Raw genomic sequence first — 26,237 nt, forward strand, 5'->3', positions numbered from 1 at the left:
AGCTCTCCTGGTCCCATCCCTTAAAACGATCCTGTGCCCGATATTCCACGCTGTACTTACCCGGTTTTGTGTGCAACCACTCCAGCGTACCTTGCAGCTATGTCATCTCCCCGTAAAGTATCGGAAGCAGCTTCCAAACTCGATCGATTCCAGCGCCAGGAGAGTGGTATGCAATCTAAAGATGGCGGCTCCCTGTCTTCCTCTCCTGCCCCGACCTCACCACCGTTGGACCAGTGCAAGATCCTGGACGCGATTACTGATTGCAAGGTCTCTCTCACTACCAAAATGGAGGAAGTGAAGGTAGACATATCCCTCCTTCGACAGGATCTACAGAAACTTAGGGGCCGTGTCGGAGGCAGAAGACTGCCTCAGCCGCATGGAGGACAACATACCCCCCGGTCAGAGGTGCGGTGGAATAGGCCTCGCGGGATGTGACTTACCTCTTACAGAGCCAGGAGGAACAACCTGCGGTTTATAGGTCTACCAGAGAGTGCTGAAGGCGCCAACCCTGCTCCTTTTTTGGAAGAGCTGCTGGTTAAAGTATATGGCAGAGAGGCATTTTCTCATGCCTTCATAGTGGAGCAGGCCCACTGCATGCCCTCCAAACGGCCTCCTCAGGGTGCCCCTCCACGTGTGTTCATTGCAAAGTTTCTGAATTACAGGGATCGGGACGCTGTTCTCCGCCTTGCTTGGTGCTAGCATTTCCTGATTTCTCTGCGGAGGTGCAGAGGCAGCGGAGCCGATTCACAGAGATTAAATGGCACCTTAGGGTCCGCAATCTCAAATATTCAATGCTCTACCCCGCACGCCTGAGGTTTGTCGGGGAAGATAGAGTGCATTTCTTCGAGGACCCCTGCTCCGCTGTGGCCTGGTTGGATCGCCTGCCGTGAGTACCTCCTGTGCTCTCCTGGTCCGGATCTTCCCCCTGCTCCTTTTCCCGGATCCCTCTTATATGCTTAACCTGTCCGCTATATCTGTCTATGCTGCCACCTACCATTGCTCTTCTACCTTATCTGTTATGGCAATCCCTTCTGCTGGCAGCCCTGGGATGTGAGGAGATGACTGTCACCTGCTTTTTCTACTGATCCCGCTGCCTATCTGCACCTCTCTTGATCTTCCGCCCTGAAGTGTTTGTCTGCTGCAACTTGTGCCCATGTATTTGTTTTTACCTTGACCGGGGGACCCCCCTTTTCGCACCTGCATTGACTTTACTTGCGTTTGTCCACTGTTGTGTCCCGCATTCATGAATCCTTCTTCAGAGTGCATCTTTTTCGCCCCACCTTGTTTTGTTTTGGTTTGCCCGTGATGCATATGTCTCCAAGGATTGGGCTCATTCAACACCTGCCCGTTAATAGGTACCTTTTTTTTCAATCACCGACTGTTCCTGCTGCTGGCATTCCACTGTTTTGTTCTATGTATTGGGTACCATGCTTACACAAGTTGGGGTATGTGTTGGGCTGGGTGGGAAGGGGTGGGTTGTTTTGTTAGTCATGTATAGCTTACCTGATCTCTGATTGTACGACTACTTTCATGTGGCCATGGCCTTTATTACTATGCGTTGCATTGTCCTATTTTTACATGCTGATGGGGACACAATCTGCTCTGGGGATTCCTACCGACCTCCGTCATTTTTTGGTTCTTATTTTACCACCATGACACAAATTATGTTTCTCACCTGGAATGTACGGGGTCTCCGAGATAAAATTTAAGCGCGCTGTTGTTTTCTCCTATCTGAAGGAGCAGCGTGCTGACATTACCCTGGTATCCCCTAGGTTGCACCTTGCAGGCTTTGGTCTTTTGTCAGACCATGCTCTCTACTTTATTTCTTTTACCTCCCTCCTTGACGCCCCACCCAGGCACTGACGCCTCAATCCTTTTTGGCTCACTGCCGTGCCAGACTTGGAGGTCCTTGATTGCGAGTGGGATCATTTCTTCACAACTAATGTTGTTGCATATGCCCCCCCCCCCCGGGGGTGGTATGGGAGACATTTAAGAAACACGCCCATCTACATTTACCGGAACGCATCTCTCGCTTTAAACGGGCATTATACGCTGATTACAGCCGCGCTGAGTCCCAGTTAGCGGACCTGGAGCATCGATATGCCCTATCCCCTTCCCCTTCTTTTTTAGTAAACAGCGGACATACGAATATGGTGAGAAACCTGGTAAATTATTAGTGTACCTGGCCCATATGGCCTCCAGTGGTTATTTCCCTCCACCAGTCCCTGATGCGTGACTCTGCTGGTCCTGCGGCTGTTGCAGAGGTCTTTCCATCTTTCTTTAGTGATGTATACACTTCCAAAGTGTGCTTCGCACTGTCTGACTTCTCTCAGCTTCTGGACTCAGTTGACTTTACCACACTGACTCCCGCTCAGGTAGCCCAATTGGAAGCTCCCATTTCTGTTGATGACGTGACCCTTGCTATGTCCCATTTTGCTAAAGGTAAGGCCCTGGGCTCGGACGGGTTACCGGTGGAATTTTTTTCCCATTACTCTGATACCTTGGCACCTCAGCTGTTGAATGTGTACAACGCAATGTTTAAGAGTGGCACTTTACCAGACTCTATGAATGCAGCGCTCATTGTGTTGATCCCCAAGGCCAATCTCACTGCTCCAAAGTGTCATTAAAATTCTAGCCAAAATCCTTGCTCTACTTCTAACAGTTATTTTATCCCTAGTGCATTCGGACCAAACTGGCTTCATGCCAGCTAAGAACACTGCATTTAATACTAGACGGCTGTTTATGAACTTACAGGCCCCTCACGACTGTATAGGATCTAGGGTAATTGTGATGTTAGATGCCTCTAAAGCGTTTAAATCAGTGGAGTGGCAGTATCTCTGGCACTGTCTCTCCCTGTTCGGGTTTGGCCCTAATTTTATTAAGTGGCTCACGATTCTTTATCACCAGCCACGGGCCAGAGTGTAGGCCAATGGCTGGACATCTAGATTGTTTCCCCTCTCACGCGGAACGTGACAGGGGTGTCCTATTTCACCTCTCCTGTATGCTCTCGCGTTGGAGCCCCTTGCCATAGCCATGCAATCTGAGCTGCGGGGCACCTGAGGAGCGGATTGGGCTCTACGCGGATGATATGTTCCTTTACCTCGCGTACTCTGGCCCTTCCCTCCTTGCGGCCCTGCAGCTCATCCGGCGCTTCAGTACTTTTTAAGGCCTTACTGTTAATTGGGATAAATCCCAGGTTCTTCCCATAGACGTATTTCCCCCACCTGTTGACCAGTGCGCATTGTCCCGGATCGCTTCTTTTAAACACCTGGGGGTCTAGGTATCACGCTCCTTATCTGGTTACATCCCATTAAACATTGAGCCTCTATACAATTTAATTAAAGCCAAGACGCAGTCGTGGGCACTTCTACCCCTGGGGGTGATGGGCAGAATAGGCCTGATAAAAAGGATTCTCCTCCCCAAAATCCTTTGTGCTCTGGCATTCCCCTGTCTACATTCCTTACCGATACTTCATAGTTCTAGATGAGCTTCTGAGAACCTTTCTGTGGGAAACGAATAGGCACAAGATAGCGTGGCGGCACGTGCAAAAACCAACTAAGTTGGGTGGCATGACTGTCCCCAACTTGGCAGCATACTATCTCGTGGCCCAACTGTCCCATTTCTGTCACATTGACAAACATGACAGCACTAGATATCTCTCGCTGGTCTGCCACTCCGCTCCTGCGCGGTTCCCGCACCCCTTCTGTGACATTCTGCGTGGAGTGGGTGGATCCCCCGCAACGTCTGAAAGCGGTGGCCTCCTGTTTCATCACAGGAGGGTGTGGGACTTGGCGCTCTTGTGTGTTGGAAATACAGACTTCCATGCTATGACGCCCCTCTGGTTTAATAGGCGCCTGCCTGAACTCCTCCAACTCCCAGACCCAGGTGTCTGTATGGCTAGGGGGGATTTATCTGCTTTCCCATGTACTGGTGAATGGACGTATCAAATCATTTAATAGTCTTCGGGGTGTGTTCCGAATCCCTATGTCTATGTATTTCCATTACCTCTAGGTCCGACATGCAGTACGTGTGCAATTTGATAACCACCCTCCTCCATTGCCCTACGTACTTGGGGGACAGGACAAACAGAAACTTATCTCCCTTCTTTACAAATTATTGTTGATGTAACGGATATCTGACTTGGCCTACAGTATGAGGGCCCCCTGGGTGGAGGATGTAGGGGACCTTGATGATGATGACTGGAGTGACGCCCTCGAAACTTGTGTACTCGTTTCCCCGAAACTTTCATCTATACTCTAGATATATATTATCCACAGGGCATATCTTACTCCGGTTAGTTTAGCTCGATTTGACCGTTCCAAGTCGTCCACCTGCCCCAAGTGTCTTCTATCCCCTGGTACCTTTGGGCATCTTCTGTGGCATTGCCCATGCATCCAGGGGTTCTGGATGCTGGTGACCGCATGGGTTCCCCGGTGTCATTGGATCCCAAGATATGTCTACTGGGGATATTCCCCGAACAGGATATAGACAAGCACACGACCCGATTCTTGCATGAGACTCTTTTCGCTGCTAGGAAGTTGTTAGCCTGCACCTGGATTCAGTCGTCCCCTCCTACCATATCTGCCTGGAAGGCCGATATTAATGCCACTCTTCCCTACAAGAAGGTGATCTTTGCTAACAGAGGATGTCTGAAACATTATCACAAAATCTGGGACAGATGGCTGGAGGCTTCCGCCACTTGTTCTTCTTAAAACTCTGTTGAGTAGTGGGTTCCATTCTTTTTGTTGAGCTGTACAGACCATCCCCACTCCAACCTGCTGGTCCTGTTTTACTATGCATCTTGTGTACCTCTCCCCCCCTATTATTATTTGCATATCACGTTTGCATATTGTATGACAGTTAATATGGTCTTTCCATGCCACTTTGTATTTTTATACATGCTATCCCCTGTACATAATTGTTTTCTCTAGTTGCATGTGTTCTTGCACCTTTTTTTTTCTCGCTTGTACTGTACATGACTCAAAGTTGTTTTTTTTTTTTTTTTTTTTGTTTTAAAAAAAAAAAAAAAAAAATTGCGCACACCAGTGCAGCGGCAACAAACTACGTACATTTTTAAAAACCTTTACAGGTTAGCACTTTAGATTTATAGAGGAGGTGTACTGCAAGAATTCCTGCCCTCGATCAGATGTTAGCGGAGATACCTCCTACATGCTGCAATCGCTGTTTACATATGACACCAGACCGATGCTCCCATTCAAACATAGGGAGACAGGGGTGCTTTCATTTTTTTATTTATTTTTTTTTATAACAGGGAATTTTAAAATCCAGCAATAAGTAGTGACGGGTTTTTTTTTTTTTTTTTATTGGGGTCTATTGGACTCTAGATCTCTCTTCTGCCCTTTAAGCATCTGACCACACCAAGATTGGTGTGATAAGATGCTTTCCCAATGGCGCTGTTTATATCTGGCGAAACCAAAGTCATAAAATGTATGTAGCTACCGGTATCTTAGACCATAGAGATGATTGGAGCCATTCTGGTCTCCAATCGGCTCTATGGTCAGCTGACGAAACCACTAGCTGCAGTTTCGGGTTAGCTGGTGCTACAGGAGAGCCCGAGAAAACCGTGGAAGGCGGCAGGAGGGGGTGGAGAGAGTCCCCTCCCATTGTCTGTAAAAGGAGTCTAGCGGCTAATTATCTGCTCAAATTGCAAATTGCTTTTACATGAAACCTGACTGCTGGATGTACAAAAAAAAAAATTCCAAGATGATGCCTAAATCTGCAGGCATCATTCTAGTATGACTACTCAAAGTCCAGCGCCGTACAACATTACACTATAATAGTATAAAGTGCAGTAAAAGAGTAGAACGGTGGTATCTGCAAAGAAAACTACGGTTAACAATGAAAAACACAGCAACAATAAAACATTACAATTTAATAGCGTACAGTACAGTAGAATGGTGGTATCTGCAAAGCAAACTATGGTTAACAATGAAAAACCGTAACAATAAAACATAGCAGTATATGATAAATTACAGTAAAAGAGTAAGCAGAAAAATTAACTCAAAACTATTTTTTGCTTTTTTTTTTTGTAACGTTTTTTTACGGTTACCAAAAAAGTGTAAAAAAAAAAAAAAAAAAACGTTCCAGGCTAAGGTCTCTCAACATGCGACGGCCATCTAACCTCTTTGGAGACCCTGTGTGAAAGTGTGCCCTAGACTGTGCCATGCTGTATCCTATACTAATACTCTACTAGTGTGTGGTAGCGACGGAAACAGTCCCCGATCCTGAGACCAGGTTGGCCAGGACAGAAAGGATAAAAAAGCGGGAGTCACACCTAGATCCAAATTTTCTACAGACACGACATCTTCTTTGGGGTGCACTTTGGGTATGGGTACTAGGGAGAACATCCGGAAAATGCCTCTCATGCAGCCGGCTCACTGCATCTGGATTGTGAATTTGGGCCACGGCACCTTCTGGATACAGAAGGGCTGTAAAGATCTCTTCCTGGAATTTTAGGAAGGATCCATCTCTTCTTGATGCTTTATATAGCACATAAGTATTCGGCGGAGCTAATTGGAATAGGTATACAGACACTTTTTTAGGGGCAAATAAGAACGACACCATCATCTGGTCATTGAAGTCCACCCCTCCCATGCTAAGGTTGTATTCGTGGACATAGAGGAACTTCTCAACAACACCAGTCGCCATTGCAATTTGGTCGTATCTGCGTGAATGGATGAAAGAATGAAAACATTCCGTATGTCCCTCCACTTCACTGCAAGCAATGTATTACACTTCAAGCAGGCTCTCCTCCTTCAGTCGTGAAATCTACAAGCTGTTGGGGGAAGCCCCGGCGATTAGGTCGCACGGTGCCACATGCGCCAATTCCAGAATCAAAAAGGTGACTGAAAGGTGGCACGCTTGTGTAATAATTGTCCACATATAAATGGTACCCCTTTCCGAATAATGATGCCACTAAGTCCCAAACAATCTTGCCATGTAGTCTGGGCAGTCTGGGGGCTCCACATTGCTATCTTTTCCCTTGTAAATCCAGAAACTACATGTATAGCCTGTTGCCTTGTCACAGAGCTTATACATCTTGACCCCATATCTAGCACGCTTACTGTGGAGAAACTGTTTGAATGCAAGGCTGCCAGAAAATGTAATCAGGGAATCCTCAACGCAGACAGCTTATTGGGGATTATACAAAGCTGCAAACTTTTGCTTGAAGTGATTTACGAGGAGCAGAATTTTGTGGAGCCGGTCCTATCCAGGGTCACCCCGTGGACGACCGAGATCACGGTCACTGAAGTGCATGAACCGCAAGATTTGCTCATATCTGGTCCTCGCCATGGCAACAGAGAACATGGGCATATGATGAATTGGGTCAGTGGACCAATATGACTGCAACTCACACTTTTTTTTTTTTGAAAAAAAATGAAATTTTTATTGATTTTCAAAACAATGCAAATAACAAGTCAAACAAAATAGGCGTACTTACAGGGAAGTCAGAATGAACATACAAAAAATATCATAAACCATAAGTATCACCTTTAAAGCGTCTAGCAAAACTCAAGGGGAGATGTCTGGGGGGGGGGGGGGGGGATGGGTGATAGTAAATATTGGTTCTGAAAGGAAAGTAAAAGTTTTCTGACAAATCTGTTGGGGTTTTCCTTATTTATGCTGAGCACTATATATACAGGTGCATCTCATAAAACTAGAATATCATCAAAAAGCTAATTTGTTTCATAATTTGTTTCATTAACTTTTAGATGATCTAATTTTATGAGATGCACCTTTATAATTTATATACAGTATCACAAAAGTAAGTACACCCCTCACATTTTTGTAAATATTTTATTCTATCTTTTCATGTGACAACACTTAAGAAATTACTCTCTGCCACAATGTAAAGAAGTGAGTGTACAGCTTGTATAACAGTGTAAATTTGCTGTCCCCTTAAAATAACTCCACACACAGCCATTAATGTCTAAACCGTTGGCAACAAGTTAGTACACCCCTAAATGAAAATGTCCGAATTGGGCCCAAAGTGTCAATATTTTGTGTGGCCAGCAATATTTTCCAGCACTGCCTTTAACCACGGATGATTTTCCTGCTCAAAGACCAGGGCCTATTTCGCGATTCGGCACTGCGCGACTTTAACAGACAATTGCACGGTCGTGCGGCGCTGTACCCAAATTAAATTGACGTCCTTTTTTTTCCCCACAAACAGAGCTTTCTTTTGGTGGTATTTGATCACCTGTGCGATTTTTTTTTTTTTTTTTTTTTTTTTTTTTTTTTTTTTTTCCGACAATTTTGAAAAAATAACAATATTTTTCACATTTTTTTTATATGAAATTCCCCACATTTTAGGCCAATTTGTTTTCTGCTACATATGTTTGGTAAAAAAAAATCGCACTAAGCGTATTTTGATTAGTTTGCGCAAAAGTTATTGCGTCTACTAACTACGGGAAAGATTTATGTCATTTTTATTGCTTTTTTTTTTTTTTACTAGTAATGGCGGGGATCTGCAATATTTTTTTTTTTTTTTTTTTTTGCGGGACTGCGACATTGGGGCAGACAGATCGGACCCCTGGCTGACATTTTTGACACTTTTGGGGATACCAGTGACATTACTACAGTAATCAGTGCTATAAATATGCACTGTTACTGTAAAAATGACACTGGCAGGGAAGGGGTTAACTTTATTGGTGATCAGTGGGTTAAATGTATCCCTAGGGGCATGATTCTAACTGTGGGGGGGCGTGGCTTGTGATGTAACCACAGAGACATACGTTCCTACATAGCAGGCTCGTATGATCTCTGCAGTTACATCAGGGAGAATGACAGGCGGCTTTGTTTACATCAGCCGCCTGCCTTTCTCCCTCTCCAGCGGGAGACCACGAGTGACCGGCGGACATCAGAGCCGCCGGTCACTCGCGCGGGGATGTTAGTGAATGAGCGGGGGTGGGAGCGCGCTCGCCCCCTAGAGGTTCGTAGGCGAGCGACTTTGCCTGTAGGGGGGCTGACTGCCGCAGTAAATAGTCATGCGGCGGTCGGCAAGCGGTTAACCCTATTTGGCATGAAGTTCACCAGAGCTTCACAGGTTGCCACTGTAGTCCTTTTCCACTCCTCCATGATGACATCACTGACCTGGTGGATGTTGGGGACCTTGCGCTCTTCCGCCTTTCGTTTTTGAGGTTGCCCTACAGATGCTCAATAGGATTTGGGTCTGGAGATATGCTTGGCCAGTCCATCCCCTTTACCCTCTGCTTCTTTAGCAAGGCAATGGTCATCTTGGAGTTGTTTGGCGTCGTTATGTTGGAATACTGCCCTGCGGCCCAGTCTCCGAAGGGAGGGGATCATGCTCTGCTTTCAGTATGTTATAGTACATGTTGGCATCCATCGTTCCGTCATTCAACTGTAGTTCCCCAGTGCCGGCAGAACTCATGCAGCCCCAGGCCATGACGCTCCCAACACCATGCTTGACTGTAGGCAAGACTCGCTTGTCTTTGTGCTCCTCAACTGGTTGCTGCCACACATGCTTGACACCATCTGAACCAAATAAGTTTATCTTGGTCTCATCAGACCACAGGACATGGTTCCAGTAATTCATGCCCTTAGCCTGCTTGTGTTCAGCAAACTGTTTGCGGGCTTTCTTGTGCATCATCTTTAGAAGAGGCTTCTGGGATGACAGCAATGCAGACCAATTTCATGCAGTGTACATCGTAAGGTCGGAGTACTGACAGGCTGACCCCCCCACCTCTTCAACCTATGGAGCAATGCTGGCAGCACTCATGCGTCTATTTCCCAAAGACAACCTCTGGATATGACGCTAAGCACGTGAACTCCACTACATTGGTTGACCATAGCAAGGCCTGTTCTGAGTGGAACCTGTCCTGTTAAACTGGTGTATGGTCTTGGCCACAGTGCTGCAGCTCAGTTTCAGGTTCTTGGCAATCATCCTATAGCCTAGGCCATCTTTGTGTAGAGCAAGAATTATTTTTTCAGATTCTCCGAGTTCTTTGCCATAAGGTGCCATGTTGAACATCCAGTTACCAGTGTGAGAACGATAACACTGAATTTTAACACACCTGCTCCCTATTCACACCTGAGACCTTGTAACACTTACTGAGTCCTATGACACAGGGAAAGGAAAATGGCTAATTGGGCCCAATGGGGTGTACTCACTTTAGTTGCCAGTACTTTAGACATTTTAATGGATGTGGGTTGTTGTTTTGAGGGGACAGCAATTTACACTGTTATACAAGCTGTACACTCACTACTTTACATTGTAGCAAAGTGTAATTATTTCAGTGTTGTCACATGAAAAGATATAATAAAATGTTTACAAAAATGTGAGGGGTGTACTCACTTTTGTGAGATACTGTATATGCAGAAGCATCTGACGGCTTGTAGTTACCAATTATCTACAAGAGCGAGAAATATCTCCAACTTTAGAATGACTTTACCACAGTGCTTGACAAATTTGGTTTGAATCTAGTAGCCAGCTAAAATAGTTAGACAGTTTTTTTTTTTTTAAGCTACAAAGCTTTATTTTAACGACAAAACCCCTTCTCTTATGTAGCCAGAAGCCGGTGAAATGACTGGCTTCTGTCTAAGAGGGCATGACCGAAATAGGTCTGCGATTTGGCATCCAATCAGGGCTCTCAGCCAATGGCTAAGAGTGCTGGTCGTCCCCTGTCAGAACACAATGGCTTACTGGGGAGATTGCTGTACTAGGAGTAGGGAGCTCCTTGCGAGATCCCTGAATCAGACCTGCATCTAGTCAAGGACATGGTGATGGCTGTTGGTATATGGACTGGTCCTACATTATATAAGTGTCGGAGATCCAATTTGCTCTAAAGATTGCAGGCTCGGGGGGACCCTGTCATAGTGGAATCCTGCTCCTCTAACTCCAGTGAGCTGTCCCAGCCCTGAACCCCCATAATATCATCCATGCCATGCCATGGCAGAGCGAAGAAGCAGAGAGAAGATCTCGGGTGCGTGAGAATGGCCAGGGGAAGGTGCAGGTGGAGCTGCCCCCCTTGGCACAGAACATCAGACAGAAAATCCTGCCAGTCATCTCCTCAACCCCAGATGGTATGAATCAGATAGTGGCACATTGGAGCTCAGGTAGTTCCCCTCTCTCGGCACACCTTTTGTAGAGGGATGGTGGATGTGACAATGAGCTCTCCCCCTCACTCAGCCCCCTGGCTTCGATTATCTGAATAGCATGAATGGCAGCTCCGCTCCAAGTGCCTATTCTCTTTCCGTTCCCTCCGCTGACTTCAGTGGCTGACTTCCACCAAGCTATGCCACTGGAGTAGGGCATTCTGTTGCTGGAAAACCATGGACTCCGGAACCCCAACATCCCTGAGCTGGGCCGCCGACTCCCTCAGCCTGCTCCAGCATTACCTTGAGGGAGGGTGGCAACAGCAGCCGGGATGACTGGCCGCTGGGGATCTCCTGACTTTACTGGACTCTGCTGGGAATTCGCTCTTCCTGCTGTGTCAGCAGCTGCCGCGCCGCTCTTCTCCTGGTCCATCCTTGGGGCGTCTTCATCCCTGTTAATCACATTCCCCATGATATTAGTGGCGCCCCACAGCCTGCCCTGTAATGGCAGCTTAGCTAAAGCGCCTGTCACTGACCAAAGCTCAGGAGCCAGGACGGAATTTCTAGTTGCCATGGGGACCTGCCACCTGGGATTTGTCGAACCCTGACTTACCACCTCATCTCTTTACATCATTCTCAGGTTTTCAACTGCAGTATGTGTGGCTATCATGTATTTTTCCAGCTGTCACTAAATAACCACCCCAGAATAACAGTCCAAGAATATGTTTATTTCCTACTTTGATCTTACTATTCCTAGTATTCAAATTGCGAATATTTTGATTCTATGAATAAAATTTGAAATCCCAAAGTAATCATGTGTATTCCTGTGTGTTAAGATTTTCAAGTATTCACACCTAGGGCTCATTTACACACTGGATCACTTTACAGATGGCATTGATGACAGATGGTGAGGAGGCGTTTATCTCCTTCTTACGGCCTGTTTCAACCCCTAAAATTCTGCACCATAACCATGGCCCACACCTTGTCAGTAGAGTAGGTTGCATTAGGCAGGCAGTACTGCTCACCAAATGTGACTTGGGGGGGGGGGGGGGGGATCATTTTGCTGAACAATGATACAAAGCATCGTGCGCATAGGTACACCCTCATATCTGCTGCCTTTGCAGCTTAAGGGGTAGTGGTTGGGGGGTGTGGTTAAAACGTGACAGCAAAGCGAGATCTTGAGATCACAGTAGAAACCTATAATTTTCTAAATGTGTAATGCTTTCTATAACTTTTGTAATTTAGTTAAGTAATGTGTAATAGCCACCTCTTTGTTTACACAATACACCACTTTCAAATATGTCACATGCCTAGGTAAATTGGGAATCCATGTCTTTTGTGGAACACAATGAACCCCATATTTTCCCTTGGTACTATTACATACATACCTTAATTCTAGTTTTTAATTTATTCTTTTATCTAGCTGTATCAGAGGTCGGTTACTAGAAGTTAATGAAAATATTCTTCAGAATCCTGGACTTTTAAAAGAAAAGGTAAATATTAATGATCACTCATACACACTTCTTAGGCTGACAATTTCTATCTAAAAGCACTTAAAAATAATTGTTTGCAAACTTGTTTTTATGTTTAAATATATTTTGATAGCTGCAGCAAAGCTCTTAATCATAAGGTTGTATTGATTGGTACAGGAGTGGTAAACATGCTGTTCATTTGTCCAAGTTACTTCATTAGTTGCCTGTTTTTCAGAACGGTAGTTTGAGGCTAAAAGCAACAAAAACCTTTACTAATTCACACAAACGGAAGAGTAAACTCCACTTTTACTATTTCAAATTTAAAGTGGTTGGTAACCCTTACACACCCTGATACACAGAGATTAAACAAATCCTACATAAGTTGTACCTTATTATCTGCAGCCATTTCCCCTGTAGATAGTTATAAAACAACACAAATGTAAAAATGCTAATTAGAGAAAAAAAGGGCCTTTAAGAAATTATAAATTTGATGGGACATTATCGGCTTTCCACCAATACAAGGAATTAAACAAGAAATGTAAAAACTAAATCAGGACGGCTAAAATTGACTTCGAGAGACATAGCAGAGGAGAGTAAAAAAAACCCCTAACAAATATATTGATGGCAAAAAAGCAAGGTCAGATCATGTTGCACACATAATTAACGATGATGGGAGGATTGTTAGAGGACACAGAGAAGGCAACGGTACTAAAATGCTTTCTTCTCCTCAGTTTTTTACACAGGAAAAGGAGGGATATACTGACCATGACTGTATGGTTAGCACCCCATCACAGGACTTGGCAATATGGCTAATAGAGGGTGAAATCAAGGAAAGGCTTGATAGCATTAACACAAATAAATCACCAGGACCCGATTGCTTGCACCCAAGAGTACGCAAAGCACTCAGTAGGGTTATAGCTAGACCGTTGCTCCTAATCGTTGCAGATAGTATTTTGACAGGAACTGTACCAGGTAACTGGAGGAAAGCCAATGTAATACCGGTATTCAAAAAAAGGGTGGAGGCATATCCCGGGAAACTATAGGGCTGGTCAACCTGACGTCAATAGTATGTAAAATACTGGAAGGGATGATAAGGGACTATATCCAAGAATTTGCTAAGGACAACAGCATCACCAGCAGTAATCAGCATGGGTTTACAAAGTTCTTGCCAAACCAATCTGTTAACATGTTACGAGGAGGTGAGCTGTGGATGTGGTGTATCTGGATTTTGCTAAGGCATTCCTTACAGTTCCCCACAAACGCTTAATCTACAAACGAAGGTCTGCAGGCATCGAACTCAAGGTTTGTTCTTGAATAGAAAACTGGTTAAAGGGACATGTCCAAAGGGTGGGTATAAATAATGCGTACTCAAACTGGTCTGGAGTGGTAAGTTGGGTTCCCCAAGGCTCAGTCCTGGGACCAATTTTGATCAATTTATTCATAAATAACATAGAGGATGGGATCATTAGCTCAATCTCAGTTTTTGCGGATGACACAAAAATAGGCAGGGCAATAACTTCTCATCAAGATATAGAAATCTTACAGAATGACCTGAACAAAATAACAAGAGTGGGCAACTACTTGGCATATGAGGTTTAATGTGGAGAAATGTAAGGTACTTGGGGGCTAAAAACCTAAATGAAAAATATGCTTGGGGGGGGGGGGACCTCTGGGGGAATCAAGAATGGAGAAAGATCTGGGAGTCTTAGTGGAAGATAGACTAAGCAATAGCATGCAATGTCAAGCTGCAGCTGCCAAAGCTGGCAGAATATTAGCATCCATAAGGAAGGGGATATAATCCTACCACTTTATAAAACTCTGGTCTGGCCACATCTGGAGTATTCTGTCCAGTTCTGGTCACCAATTCTCAGAAAGGATATGCTGAAACTGGAGAGAGTCCAAAGAAGGGCAACTAAACTAATTAGGGGATTGGAGGGCCTTAATTATGAGGAGCATTTGCAAGCGCTTAATTTATTCTCCCTGGAGAAGAGACGCATGAGAAGGGACATGATAGCGATTTACAAATACCTCAATGGTGATCTCGGCATAGGGAAAAACTATTTAGTCTCAATGAGTGTAAGAGGACACCTGGCCACACAATTAGATTAGAGGAGAGGCGGTTTAACCTTAAGCTGCGCAAGGGGTTTTTCACTGTAACGGCGATAAGATTGTGGAACTTTCTTCCACAATCAGTGGTGACTGCGGGGAGTATAGCTACTTTTTAGAAGACTCTTGGACGTGCATCTGAAAGATCACAACATTCAGTGTTATGGGAAATGAATATGTCATTGACACACACATGCACACACACCTACACAGGTTGAACTGGATGGACTGTTGTCTTTATTCCACCTCAACTACTATGTTACTAAAAGTTTTTTTTTTTTTTTTTACTCAGCAGTAGAAAGCAGGGGGCTGGGATCTGATGTGCCACACTGGAGAGGAGGAGAACAGAGCTCAGTTAAATCTGATAGTTGATTGAAGGCAAGGGAAACTCCCCCTCTTCTCCAACAGGCTGATAAAGAAAAATGCAGAGCTGTATCTGAGTCATTTGCTGTGTGCTGGAGGTGGTAGGAGGGATAGGCCGTCTTCTGGGAAGTGTCAGCTTAGAGTTCCATCAGTGACTCATGCAGATAGAAAGATCATAGTGGAACTACGCTTTGTGCTTTGGCTGTAGGCTAGTATACACAATAAAGGGATGTGGTTTGTTCACTTTTAATATCTAAGTTTCACAACCACTTTAACATAACACAAGAATTAACATAAACTAACAATATCATTTCTTGTTAATTACCTTTCTATTTTTAGCATAAACTGCCAACATTTAAATGTGGGCAAGGGTAGAATTTCTGTTTTTGCATGCATTTTATTTTATTTTTTGGTTAAAGAACGAAGGCATGAACTTTCTTGGGGGGAGAATGTCTGATCACAACAGTGGGTTAAATGTGCTGCTCCTTCAGGTGATTGGACACTGGCAATGCCACTCAAAGCTCCCTCATATAACCCCTCCCATCATGTGATCCTCAGTTTTTAGCAAGTGTCCTCAGGTGATGAATACATCTCTGTGAAAGAGGAGGCAGCATAACAATTTATTTTACCAAGCTATGGTACAAACTGTACTAAGCCACTGCGTCAGGAGGTGTCGGTTCTCCAAATCAGTGCCTCCTTGGTTTCATACTGCGGGGACTGTACTCAGACCCTGAATCAAGATAGGAGTGGGGCTGACCTGTATGTTGTAACTGCACTGGACCCAGCCTACAGACAATTCAAGTACATTGCTGCTGGGTGCTTTACAGTTCCAGGACAGTAGTCTGCCTGCAAGGTAGCCCAGCCATTGACGATTCCTTAACCCCCATGTCGTGGTAAAAAGTGCATTACTTTAACTGTCAATTGTGCGGTTGTGCGACGCTGTACCCAAATAAAATTGATCTTTTTTTTTTCCCCACAAATAGAGCTTTCTTTAAGTGGTATTTGATCACCTGTGCGGTTTTTTATTTTTTGCGCTATAAACAAAAAAAAAACTGACAATTCTGAAAATAAATATTAATTTTTTACTTTCTGCTATATAACATTCCCAGTAAAAAAAAAATGAAATCAAATTTTTTTAAAATTATTTTAGGCCAATTTGTATTCTGCTTCATATTTTTGGTAAAAAAGAAAATCCCAATAAGTGTATATTGGTTTGCACAAAAGTTATCACATCTACAAACTAGGGGAATGATTTATGTAATTTTTTTTTTTTTTTACTACTAATGGTGGCAATCAGCGATTTTTAGCGGGACTGCGACATATTTTGAAACCTGTGCTGCGCCCGCGGCGGCCATCTTTAATATCGGCATCTTTAGCCCATTTCCGGCTGAAATGGAATAAGCCCATTTTCGGCCGAAATTTCGGTGCACTATCAAAAATCCAATTTTTTTGCATATTTGTCACATTTAAATTATTCAGATCATCAAACGGATTTAATATTACTCAAAGATAACCCAAGTAAATACAAAATGCAGTTTTTAAATTATTTCATTTATTACTCACTTGCTTACTGGGCACTTAAACCCCCTTCCTGCCCAGGCCAATTTTCAGCTTTCAGCGCTGTCACTCTTTGAATGACAATTGCGTGGTCATGCTACACTGTATCCAAATTAAATTTTTTCATTTTTTACTCTACCACCCCGCTACTGGGGTTTTTATCTTTTGCTGAACAAACTAAAAGACGGAAACAAAAAAAAAAAAAAAACATTTTTCATAGTTTTTGCTATAAAATTTTGCAAAAAAGTAGGTTTTGTCCTTTTATTGATGTGCGCTAATAGGCGGCATTGGTTAGCCGTGCTGATATGCAGTGGTAGGTGGCACTTGGCAGCAGTGGATCTGGAGAATGCGGGACTGATGTCCTGTTTACGCCAGACAGTTATCCGCTTTTTCTCCTTATGCTGTGAGCGTGAGGGGAAAAAAAGCCTGTCATTGGCTGACAGCTGATCACATGGTAAGGTGCCGGAGTTTTATGGACATGCTGATCACAGAGCGGGGCGGCATGCATCGCATACATGGGAGGACGCACAAGGATGCCCCCCCCCCCAGCAATTTAGGTCCACCTTTCGGCTATAGCGTGGGCGGCAATAGGTTAAGGGAAAAAGCTGTCCAAACCTGTTTTGCCCTATGTAAAAAAAAAAGTAATTGCTCCCAAAACATGCCCCTTAATTACTAGTTGCGCCATCCTTGGCTGCAACAACTGCAATCAAGAATTTGCAATAACTGCCAATGAATCTTTTACATTACGGTGAAGGAATTTTGGCCCACTCTTCTTTGCAGAATTGTTTTAATTCATCCACATTGGAGGGTTTTCAAGCATGAATGGCCAGTTTATAGTGGGAGTAAACTCTTTTGTTTGATTTTTACCTATAGGTAAGGCTTCCCTACAGTGGGGAGAACAAGTATTTGATACACTGCCGATTTTGCAGGTTTTCCTACTTACAAAGCATGTAGAGGTCTGTAATTTTATCATAGGTACTCTTGAACTGTGAGAGATGGAATCTAAAGCAAAAATCCAGAAAATCACATTGTATGTTTTTCAAATAAAAAAAACAAAAAAAGCAGAACTTAATATTTGGTACAGGAACCTTTGTTTGCAATTACAGAGATCATATGTTTCCTGTAGTTCTTGACCAGGTTTGCACACACTGCAGCAGGGATTTTGGGCCACTCCTCCATTCAGAGCTTCTCCAGATCCTTCAGGTTTCGGGGCTGTCACTGGGCAATAAGGACTTTCAGCTCCCTCCAAAGATTTTCTATTCGGCCACTCCAGGACCTTGAGATGCTTCTTACGGAGCCACTCCTTAGTTGCTCTGGCTGTGTGTTTCGGGTCGTTGTCAGGCTGGTAGACCCAGCCACGACCCATCTTCAATGCTCTTACTGAGGGAAGGAGGTTGTTGGCCAAGATCTCGCAATACATGGCCCCATCCATCCTCCCCTCAATATAGTGCAGTCAACCTGTCCCCTTTGAAAAGCATCCCCAAAGAATGTTTCCACCTCCATGCTTCACAGTTGGGATGGTGTTCTTGGGGTTGTACTCATCCTTCGTCCTCCAAACACGGCGAGTGGAGTTTAGACCAAAAAGCTTAATTCTCATCAGACCACATATTCTTCTCCCATTCTTCCTCTGGATCATCCAGATGGCTTGAGCAGGGGGACCTTGTGTGCACTGCATGATTCTAATCCATCACGGTGTAGTGTGTTACTAATGGTTTTCTTTGAGACTATGGTCCCAGCTCTCTTCAGGTCATTGACCAGGTCCTGCCGTGTAGTTCTGGGCTGATCCCTCAGCTTCCTCATGATTAGAGTTGAGCAGACACCTGGATGTCCATGTTCGGCGGGTTCGGCCGAACTTGAAAAAAAAAAAGTCCGGGTCCGTGACCCGGACTTTTTCCGAACTTTACCCGGACACCGAACCCCATTGAAGTCAATGGGGACCCGAACTTTCAGGCACTAAAATGGCTCTAAAAAACCAATGGAAAGGGCTAGAGTGCTGCAAATGGCAGCAAAATGTAGTTAAGAGCATGGCAAGTGCTCTTAAAAAAAAAAAAAAATTCCCCTTTTAAATTTGTAATTTTTAAATAGCAGATTAGAACAGCACTCTGTAGTAAAATATAGCTGAACGCTGCTCACAACAGACTGATAAAAATATTTTTTTTCTCCCTCCTCCTCAGTGGGCTCAAGTGAGGGCAAAAAGATCGTTCACTGCACCACCCCCCACACAGCAAAATCGATGTAGATCGCTAACGGACGATTGTTCTGTCCTGTGTCTCCTAATCTCTCCCTGCCTACTCTCTCCAGCCTGTCCCTAAAATGCTCAAATATCTTTCCCTGCCTACACTCCGACCTGTCCCTGCATTCTTTTTTTCCCCTGTCTGGCCCTAATCGGCAGCAGCCAGCACCGTTGTGTGTGCTCTCTCCCTACACTAGAGCAGACTGACGCACAGCGCGCTGTGTCTCTAGCTTATAAAGACCTGGGTCACATGCTTCAGCTGGCCAATCACAGCCATGCCATTAGTAGGCATGGCTGTGATGGCTTCTATGGCACACCAGTTAAACGTTTGTTGATTGGCTGTTGAAAGCCCGCCATTAAAACCGCGCCATTACATACAGGAAATAAAATTACCGAACACGGATTTTAAACCCAAACATACAGTAAAGTTTTCGGGTCCGTACCGGATAATTGGATTTTTGTTACCCGGACACGGACCCGAAAACTTTACTGTATGTTCGGGTTTAAAATCCGTGTTCGGTCAACACTACTCATGTTCATTGATGCCCCACGAGGTGAGATCTTCCATGGAGCCCCAGGCCCGTCCAGGATATCTGGCAAGCAGCCCGTCCTAGGATTAAAGAAATTTGGAGTTACACAAACACAGCAACACTGGCCAAAGTCGGTGGATCTGCGCTCACTGGTACATGCAGATAATGGTAAATGTATAAAAACAGATGGACAAGAAACAAATTAAATAATGAGTGCATGAATGAAAACCATAAAAACATGAATGTAAAAAACAAGGCTGGCAAATGTCCAAAGCAAATGGAGGGGGACAAGATAAAGATAAGTATCTGTTGATGAGATGGTCAAGGGCACTATTAGTCTATATCCAAAAAAGATCTGTAGGCGACCGGCAGCTCCTGTGAGAGGTATGGGAACAAATATGCAATAAAAGACAAAAAGACCAAAGGCACCAGGTCAGTAGAGGCAATGTTAAAAGCACGTCTTTCATTTGCACACTTACATTATGAATGGCACAAAACAGTGTGCTAACAGGCAGATCATTTTATAACATGAAATCCCAGTAGATGTAGTGGGCTGGAGGGTGACACAGAGACAAAAGACAGCAGCAATGGAGAGGACGGGCCGCAACGTCGTTTCAGAGGCTCAACCTCATTCGTGACCGGCTTCTGAGGGTGACGACATTTCCGGTTTCCAGCGTCTCGCTGCCGATGCCTGTGGAAGAGAGACTGCAGTAACAGTGATTGTACACACCACTTCTTGCTGCTGCAGTTGGCATCTTGCACACAGCATTGCCTGTGCTGGCACTACCGTCTCTGTCACCCTCCAGCCCACTACATCTTCTGGGCATTTGTGTTTATAAGATGATCTGCCTGTTACCACACCTTTTTAAGTGTGCAAATTTAAAGATGTGCTTTCAACATTTCCTCTACTGACCTGGTGCCCTTTGGCTTTTATTGCAAAAAATTTTGAACAACTGGTGGAGCTTCCTAAAGTAGGATGTAGGAATAAACATGGGTATCGTTTGGAATAAATACAGAAACGGGGAAGTACATCCATTTTCAACGTATTAATCCTCCCAAACATGAGTCTCTTGGTGGCATATGTGGTCAAGTCTGATTTGAGTTCTGAGAAGTAAGGGCTCAAAATTCTCAGCAAAGAGTCGAGATGCATCAGATGGTATGTTAATCCCTAAGTAGCGAATAGAGGAAGATCCCATCTTAAAAGGGAATAAAGATGAAAGTTGGCGCAAAGTTGTCTCTGGCAGCGATATAATGAGAATCTCTGACTTGTTATGATTAACTTTAAAATTACTCACCTTCCCGACGTCTTGTAATTCTCGCAAAATTGTGGGCAACAAGGAGAGTGGCTGGGTGACAAACCATAGAATGTCATCCGCGAAGAGAGCAAGTTTGGAGTGTATGGGCCCCACCTGAACTCCTCGGATAGATGGGTTGGTCCGTATGGCGATGGATTAGTGTTCCATCGTAAGGATGTAGAGAAGGGGAGAAAGGGGGCTTCATCTAATTCCCTGAGTTGCGACCGGGCCAAGGATAGAGCAGTTAACATGTCCACAGTGGGAGCCCGTTTGTGATCCGTTTTCTAAGGATTCAAATTTGTGAATTGCGGACACTATAGCAGCCGAACGTTCTTTCTTCAGATAGGTCCCTATTTTAATAAAGGCGCCTCGTAAGACAGCTTTAAGTGCCTCCCATTGAATGGGGAGCGAGGTTGTGTCTGTCGCGTGATCCGCAAAAAAGTTAGAAATGTTTTTTGTGATCTGAGAGATGCACTCCTGATTCGAGAGCAGGGAGTCATTCAGGCACCAAGTCCACTCCTTGACCGGGGTGGAGGGAAGCAAGAAAGTGAGGAATACAGAGTGGTCTGACCAGACCATAGTCTGTCCCACTCGGGAGACCATTCTAGACAGCTATGATCTACTAAAAGGTAATCAATGCGGCTATAGGACTGATGGACATGAGAGAAATGAGTATGGTTCCAGGACTTAGGGTGGAGTGTGCTCCGCATGTCAACAAGGTGTAAATTGAATAGGGCATGCTTTAGGGCCCTCAGCTTAGTGAAAGGTATTGAGAAACGGGAAGATGAGGAATCTAACAGAGGATCTAACGAGATATTAAAATCCCCTCCCAGGATGAGCTTGCCCTTCGCGAAACCTGACAGAGCTCTAGGTACTGCACAGCTGTCGAGACCTGGTTGACATTTGGTAGATAAATATAGCAACCATGAGCTTAGTGCCCCAGAGGGAGAACTTCACAAACACGTACCTTCCCTGTGGGTCTGAGACGTGGTCTATCATTTCGATAGGAAGTGTTTTGTGGAAAGCAATGGAGACTCCCTTGGATTTCTGCAGCAGATTGGTGCGGTGGATCCACCTGTTGAAATATCTGATGGAGCTAGAACAAAAGTGCGTTTCTTGGAGGAGGAGCACATTCACTTGGCTCTTGTGCATTCGGTAGAGGACTTGTCCCCTTTTAGAGGCTACATTAATACCATTGGTATTAGAACACCCCAATTTTAACTTGGGACGAGAACTGACCATATAGGCCATAATGGAGTGTGCAGAGGAGGGAAGGGAAAGCGAAGGAAAGGAAGAGAAGATGGATCAAGGAAAAGATTAGGGAGCAGGGAGGGAAAAGAAGCAAGAGAGGAAGGAAGGAAGAAATAGAAAGAAAAGGACACAGAGGGGAGTGTCCAATAAAACTATAAAGTGTTTGCGAAGCAAAACACTACGTGCTTATGTTCAAGCACAAACCGTGCCAAACCTAATGTGGGAGGAAGGTCCAAGAGGAGAAATCCGAGATGTGATCCCGGCAGTATGACAGGCATATAAGAAGAGTAATAAACACACCCTCTAGAAAATAAAATAAGCGGGAATAAAGTAACAGTTGTGCATTGAATAACGGAAAAACAGCACTTTAAATGGTCCAATGATGCATCTTAAGCAGAATGCAGTCCCCAACTCTCCATCAGGCTTCCACACAAAGCATTGGCATAGCCATTGCCCACAAGGTCGGCAAAAGCATACCTAGGACTGTGGAAGGGGGAGGAGAGCCATAGGTATCCACTCCTGAGAGTAGAGAACATGGTATACAGCTACATCTTGTAATAACTAATGTAGAGCAACAGGTGCCAAGGTCCGTCCCAAACTCCAGCCAGATACAACTCACCGGGTAAGAGCATGTCCAGCCAGAAGCCCCAAGCTCCAACATACCCATTCCCTGAAGTAATGAACGTGGCCACGGGGAGCAAGGCATCATAGGTGAAAGGACATGACTAGAGTAGATCTGAAGGGAGTTGATGAAATAAAGATGATCGTATCTAGTCCATTGGTTAAGGCAAGTAAGGTCTTCAGCGGCCCTCCAATACAGGGACTATTTAATCTTCTGGCGAGGTAGAGAGTCTCATGCCATGATTCATAGACAAGGATCTGGATCTTGGATGTCTACGTCACTGTGGGAGTGGAGCTGGTCTCTGTAACCCCGGTCTGTCCTCGGTGGGGGGGGGCAGACTGGGGTTAGAGACAAGTTCCTCTCCCACAGCGCTGTAGAAGACATAGATCTTGCTTAAGGATGAGGAAAAGAGCGGGGAGCTGTTCGGATCAGAGAGGACAAATTTGTGGTCTTCGTGAGTCACCTTAGCACTGAATGGATGACCCCAAGTGTATGTTGCACCAGCTTGTCTAATAAGGTCCATTAGGGGGGCGAAGCACCCTCCTCATGTATAGCGTGTTGCGGGACAGGTCAGGATAAAGATGGATGGAGGAGCCATCAAAATCCACAGGCCCCATACTCCAAGCTTCCACATGATTTCCTCCTTCAGGGTATGAAAATGTACACGGCAAAGTTAATCTCGGGGACAGCTTTTGCGGCCACCGCCCTGACCTCCCACTCTATGGACCCGGTCCAGTTCTATGGGTAGTGAGGCCTCCCTTCCCAGAACCATATTGAAGATGGAGATAACAGTGGGTCTCAGGTCAGCAGCAGTTGTGGCCTGTGGTATGCCCTGCAGCCTGATGTTATTTCTGCGGCTCCTATTCTCACTGTCTTCTATGCGGAGCTGATGTTGCCGCAGGCAGAGAAGGTGGGTTTTAGATGCATTTTCAAGCGCTCTTATACGGGTCGCATGGTCACCCTGCGTGGCAGCTAGGGATGAAACAGTCGCCTCATTTGCCGTGACCTGTTGCTTGTAGAGGATGGAGAAATAGTCTGCACAGCCTGTCTCCGGTGTCACTTCCTCACAGGCCTGTGCTGCTACTTAAGAGGAGGGAGGGCTTAGCTTTCCCTGCAGCTCTGCCCGGTGCCATCTTTTCCAGCCTGGGGGTCTGAGGTTCCGGAGGAGCTGTGCGCGGAGTAGGTACCTTCTGGATGGTCCCCTGCTGTAGCTCACCAGGCTCAGCAGGGTGAGAGCTATCCGCCGGCATATAGATTGTGGGTGAGAGAGTCCTGTATATCAGCCTGCCACAGCCGGGAGAGCACATAGCTCAGCAGCGCGTCTTCAGCCAGGCATCATGGCCATGCCCCCTGGTAATAATTTTTTTTAAATCTGAATCATTGAAGTGTGACACTTTTTTTTTTTTTTCTATTATACTTATCTTTATGCAGTGCAAGTGTACGCACCAGTGTGCTTGGGGCTTAAAAATGTGTTGATTTTAGACGTTTGTGTGCAAGAGTCCTTGCAGTGCAGATCAAGGTATGGTAACTCATTAGTAGGGAAAACTATCAGCTTCAGGGATACTAGAGAAAAATACTCGTTGCTTTTTGTTTTTTTTTGTTTTTTTTTGTTTTTTTGTTTTTTAGCCACAGCTTCCAAAGTTTGTCTTCTTTAAAGAAAATCTGCTATTAACTCCCAATTCCTACAAGCATTTACTTTGCTCCAGAATGATGTAATTGTACTTTAGTAAATCTTTGGTTTTAAATCTTTTGATTAGCTCTTTTCATTTGGTAACATTAATTCACTCTATATATCTTTTTTTTTTTTTTTCTCTAGCCATCCTCGGAGGGTTACATTGCAGTTGTACTGCCAAAATTTGAAGAGAGCAAGACTGTTACAGAAGGCCTTCTTTCCCAAAAGCAGTATGAAGAGCTATTACTTAAAAGGACATCTTTGCCTACAAATGACTTATCAGAGCTGTAATGGACTTGGGTAGTCTCTAAAAAAAAAAAAAAATCCACCTGAAAAGAAAATGTATCCTATATTTATGAACTATACCTCTGAATTGGAAAACTGTGTGCTCTGTCCTTAGACAGTATTCTATGGGTACATACATATACCAATGGCTGTTGAAGCATTAAAGTTAACTACGTTATATTATTAAATAATGAGGGATAATTAAAAACAAGAAAAAATATGAATTCACAAGAGTTACTTTTTAGGCCTCTTGCACATGGTACTGATGTTTGAACATCTGCTTTTTTGGACGCAATTCCAGGCATTTGTTTTGCGCACATTACATTCCTAGGAAACAACAATTTGCATTTATGCTCATATGTGCATATGGTTTTACTCAAGAATAGGCAGCACTTGTAGATTGGTTAAAAAAAAAAATGCTGTACTGAGCTTTTTAAAGCTGCAATATGCAAGAGGCCTTACCTTGTGAAAAACTGAAGGGGGGAAAAAAGTGATTTTAATAAACATTAATCTTCTTGACCACCTCAATACTGGACACTTTGACCCCCTTCTTGCCTAGGCCAGTTTTCAGTTGTCAGTTTGAATGACAATTGCGTGGTCATGCAATACTGTACCCATATTAATTTTTTATCATTTTTTTCACAGTTTTCTTTTGGTGGTATTTAATCACCACTGGGTTTTTTTATGTTTTGCTAAATAAACAAAAAAGAGATCTTTTGTTTAAAAAAAAAACACATTTTCTTCTTTTCTTCCTTTCTGTTGTAATAAATAATTTTTCTTCATAAACGTAGGCCAAAATGTATATTGCTCCATTTCTTTGGTGAAAATAACTCAAATCAGTGTATATTAGTCTAGGAAAGGTATAGAGTCCAGAAATTATGGTGTGTGTATATATAAAATATACACAGCTGCAAGAAAAAGTATGTGAACCCTTTGGAATGATATGGATCTCTGCACAAATTGGTCATAAAATGTGATCTGATCATCATCTAAGTCACAACAATAGACAATCACAGTCTGCTTAAACTAATAACACACAAAGAATGAAATGTTGCCATGTTTTTATTGAACACACCATGTAAACATTCACAGTGCAGGTGGAAAAAGTATGTGAACCCTTGGATTTAATAACTGGTTGAACCTCCTTTGGCAGCAATAACTTCAACCAAACGTTTCCTGTAGTTGCAGATCAGACGTGCACAACGGTCAGGAGTAATTCTTGACCATTCCTCTTTACAGAACGGTTTCAGTTCAGCAATATTTTTGGGGTGTCTGGTATGAATCGCTTTCTTTAGGTCATGCCACAGCATCTCAAATAGGTTGAGGTCAGGACTCTGACTGGGCACTTCAGAAGGCGTATTATCTTCTGTTTAAGCCATTCTGTTGTTGATTTACTTCTATGCTTTGGGTCATTGTCCTGTTGCAACACCCATCTTCTGTTGAGCTTCAGCTGGTAGACAGATGGCCTTAAGTTCTCCTGCAAAATGTCTTGATAAACTTGGGAATTAATTTTTCCTTCAATGATAGCGATCCATCCAGGCCCTGATGCAGCAAAGCAGCCCCAAACCATGATGCCCCCACCACCATACTTCACAGTTGGGGTGAGGTTTTGATGTTGGTGTGCTGTGCCTCTTTTTCGCCACACATAGTGTTGTGTGTTTCTTCCAAACAACTCAACTTTGGTTTTATCTGTCCACAGAATATTTTGCCATTACTGCTGTGGAACATCCAGGTGCTCTTGTGCAAACTATAAACGTGCAGCAATGTTTTGTTTG

At 44.2% G+C, this 26,237-nt stretch overlaps 1 protein-coding gene across 1 annotated transcript in view; it reads left to right on the plus strand.

Moving 5' to 3' along the window:
• Window positions 1–24,534, plus strand: part of ABITRAM (actin binding transcription modulator) — a 62,239-nt gene extending 37,705 nt beyond the window's left edge. Inside the window, exons 6-7 of the mRNA XM_082259867.1 lie at window positions 12,500–12,569; window positions 24,322–24,534. Of these exons, the coding sequence (XP_082115993.1) occupies window positions 12,500–12,569; window positions 24,322–24,468 (217 nt within the window). The 3' untranslated portion in view covers window positions 24,469–24,534. The remainder of the gene's footprint in view (window positions 1–12,499; window positions 12,570–24,321) is intronic.
• Window positions 24,535–26,237: the final 1,703 nt, after the last annotated feature.

This window comes from Pelophylax lessonae, assembly GCF_965119305.1.
Source record: "Pelophylax lessonae genome assembly, chromosome: 5".
Classification (NCBI taxonomy): Eukaryota; Metazoa; Chordata; class Amphibia; order Anura; family Ranidae; genus Pelophylax; species Pelophylax lessonae.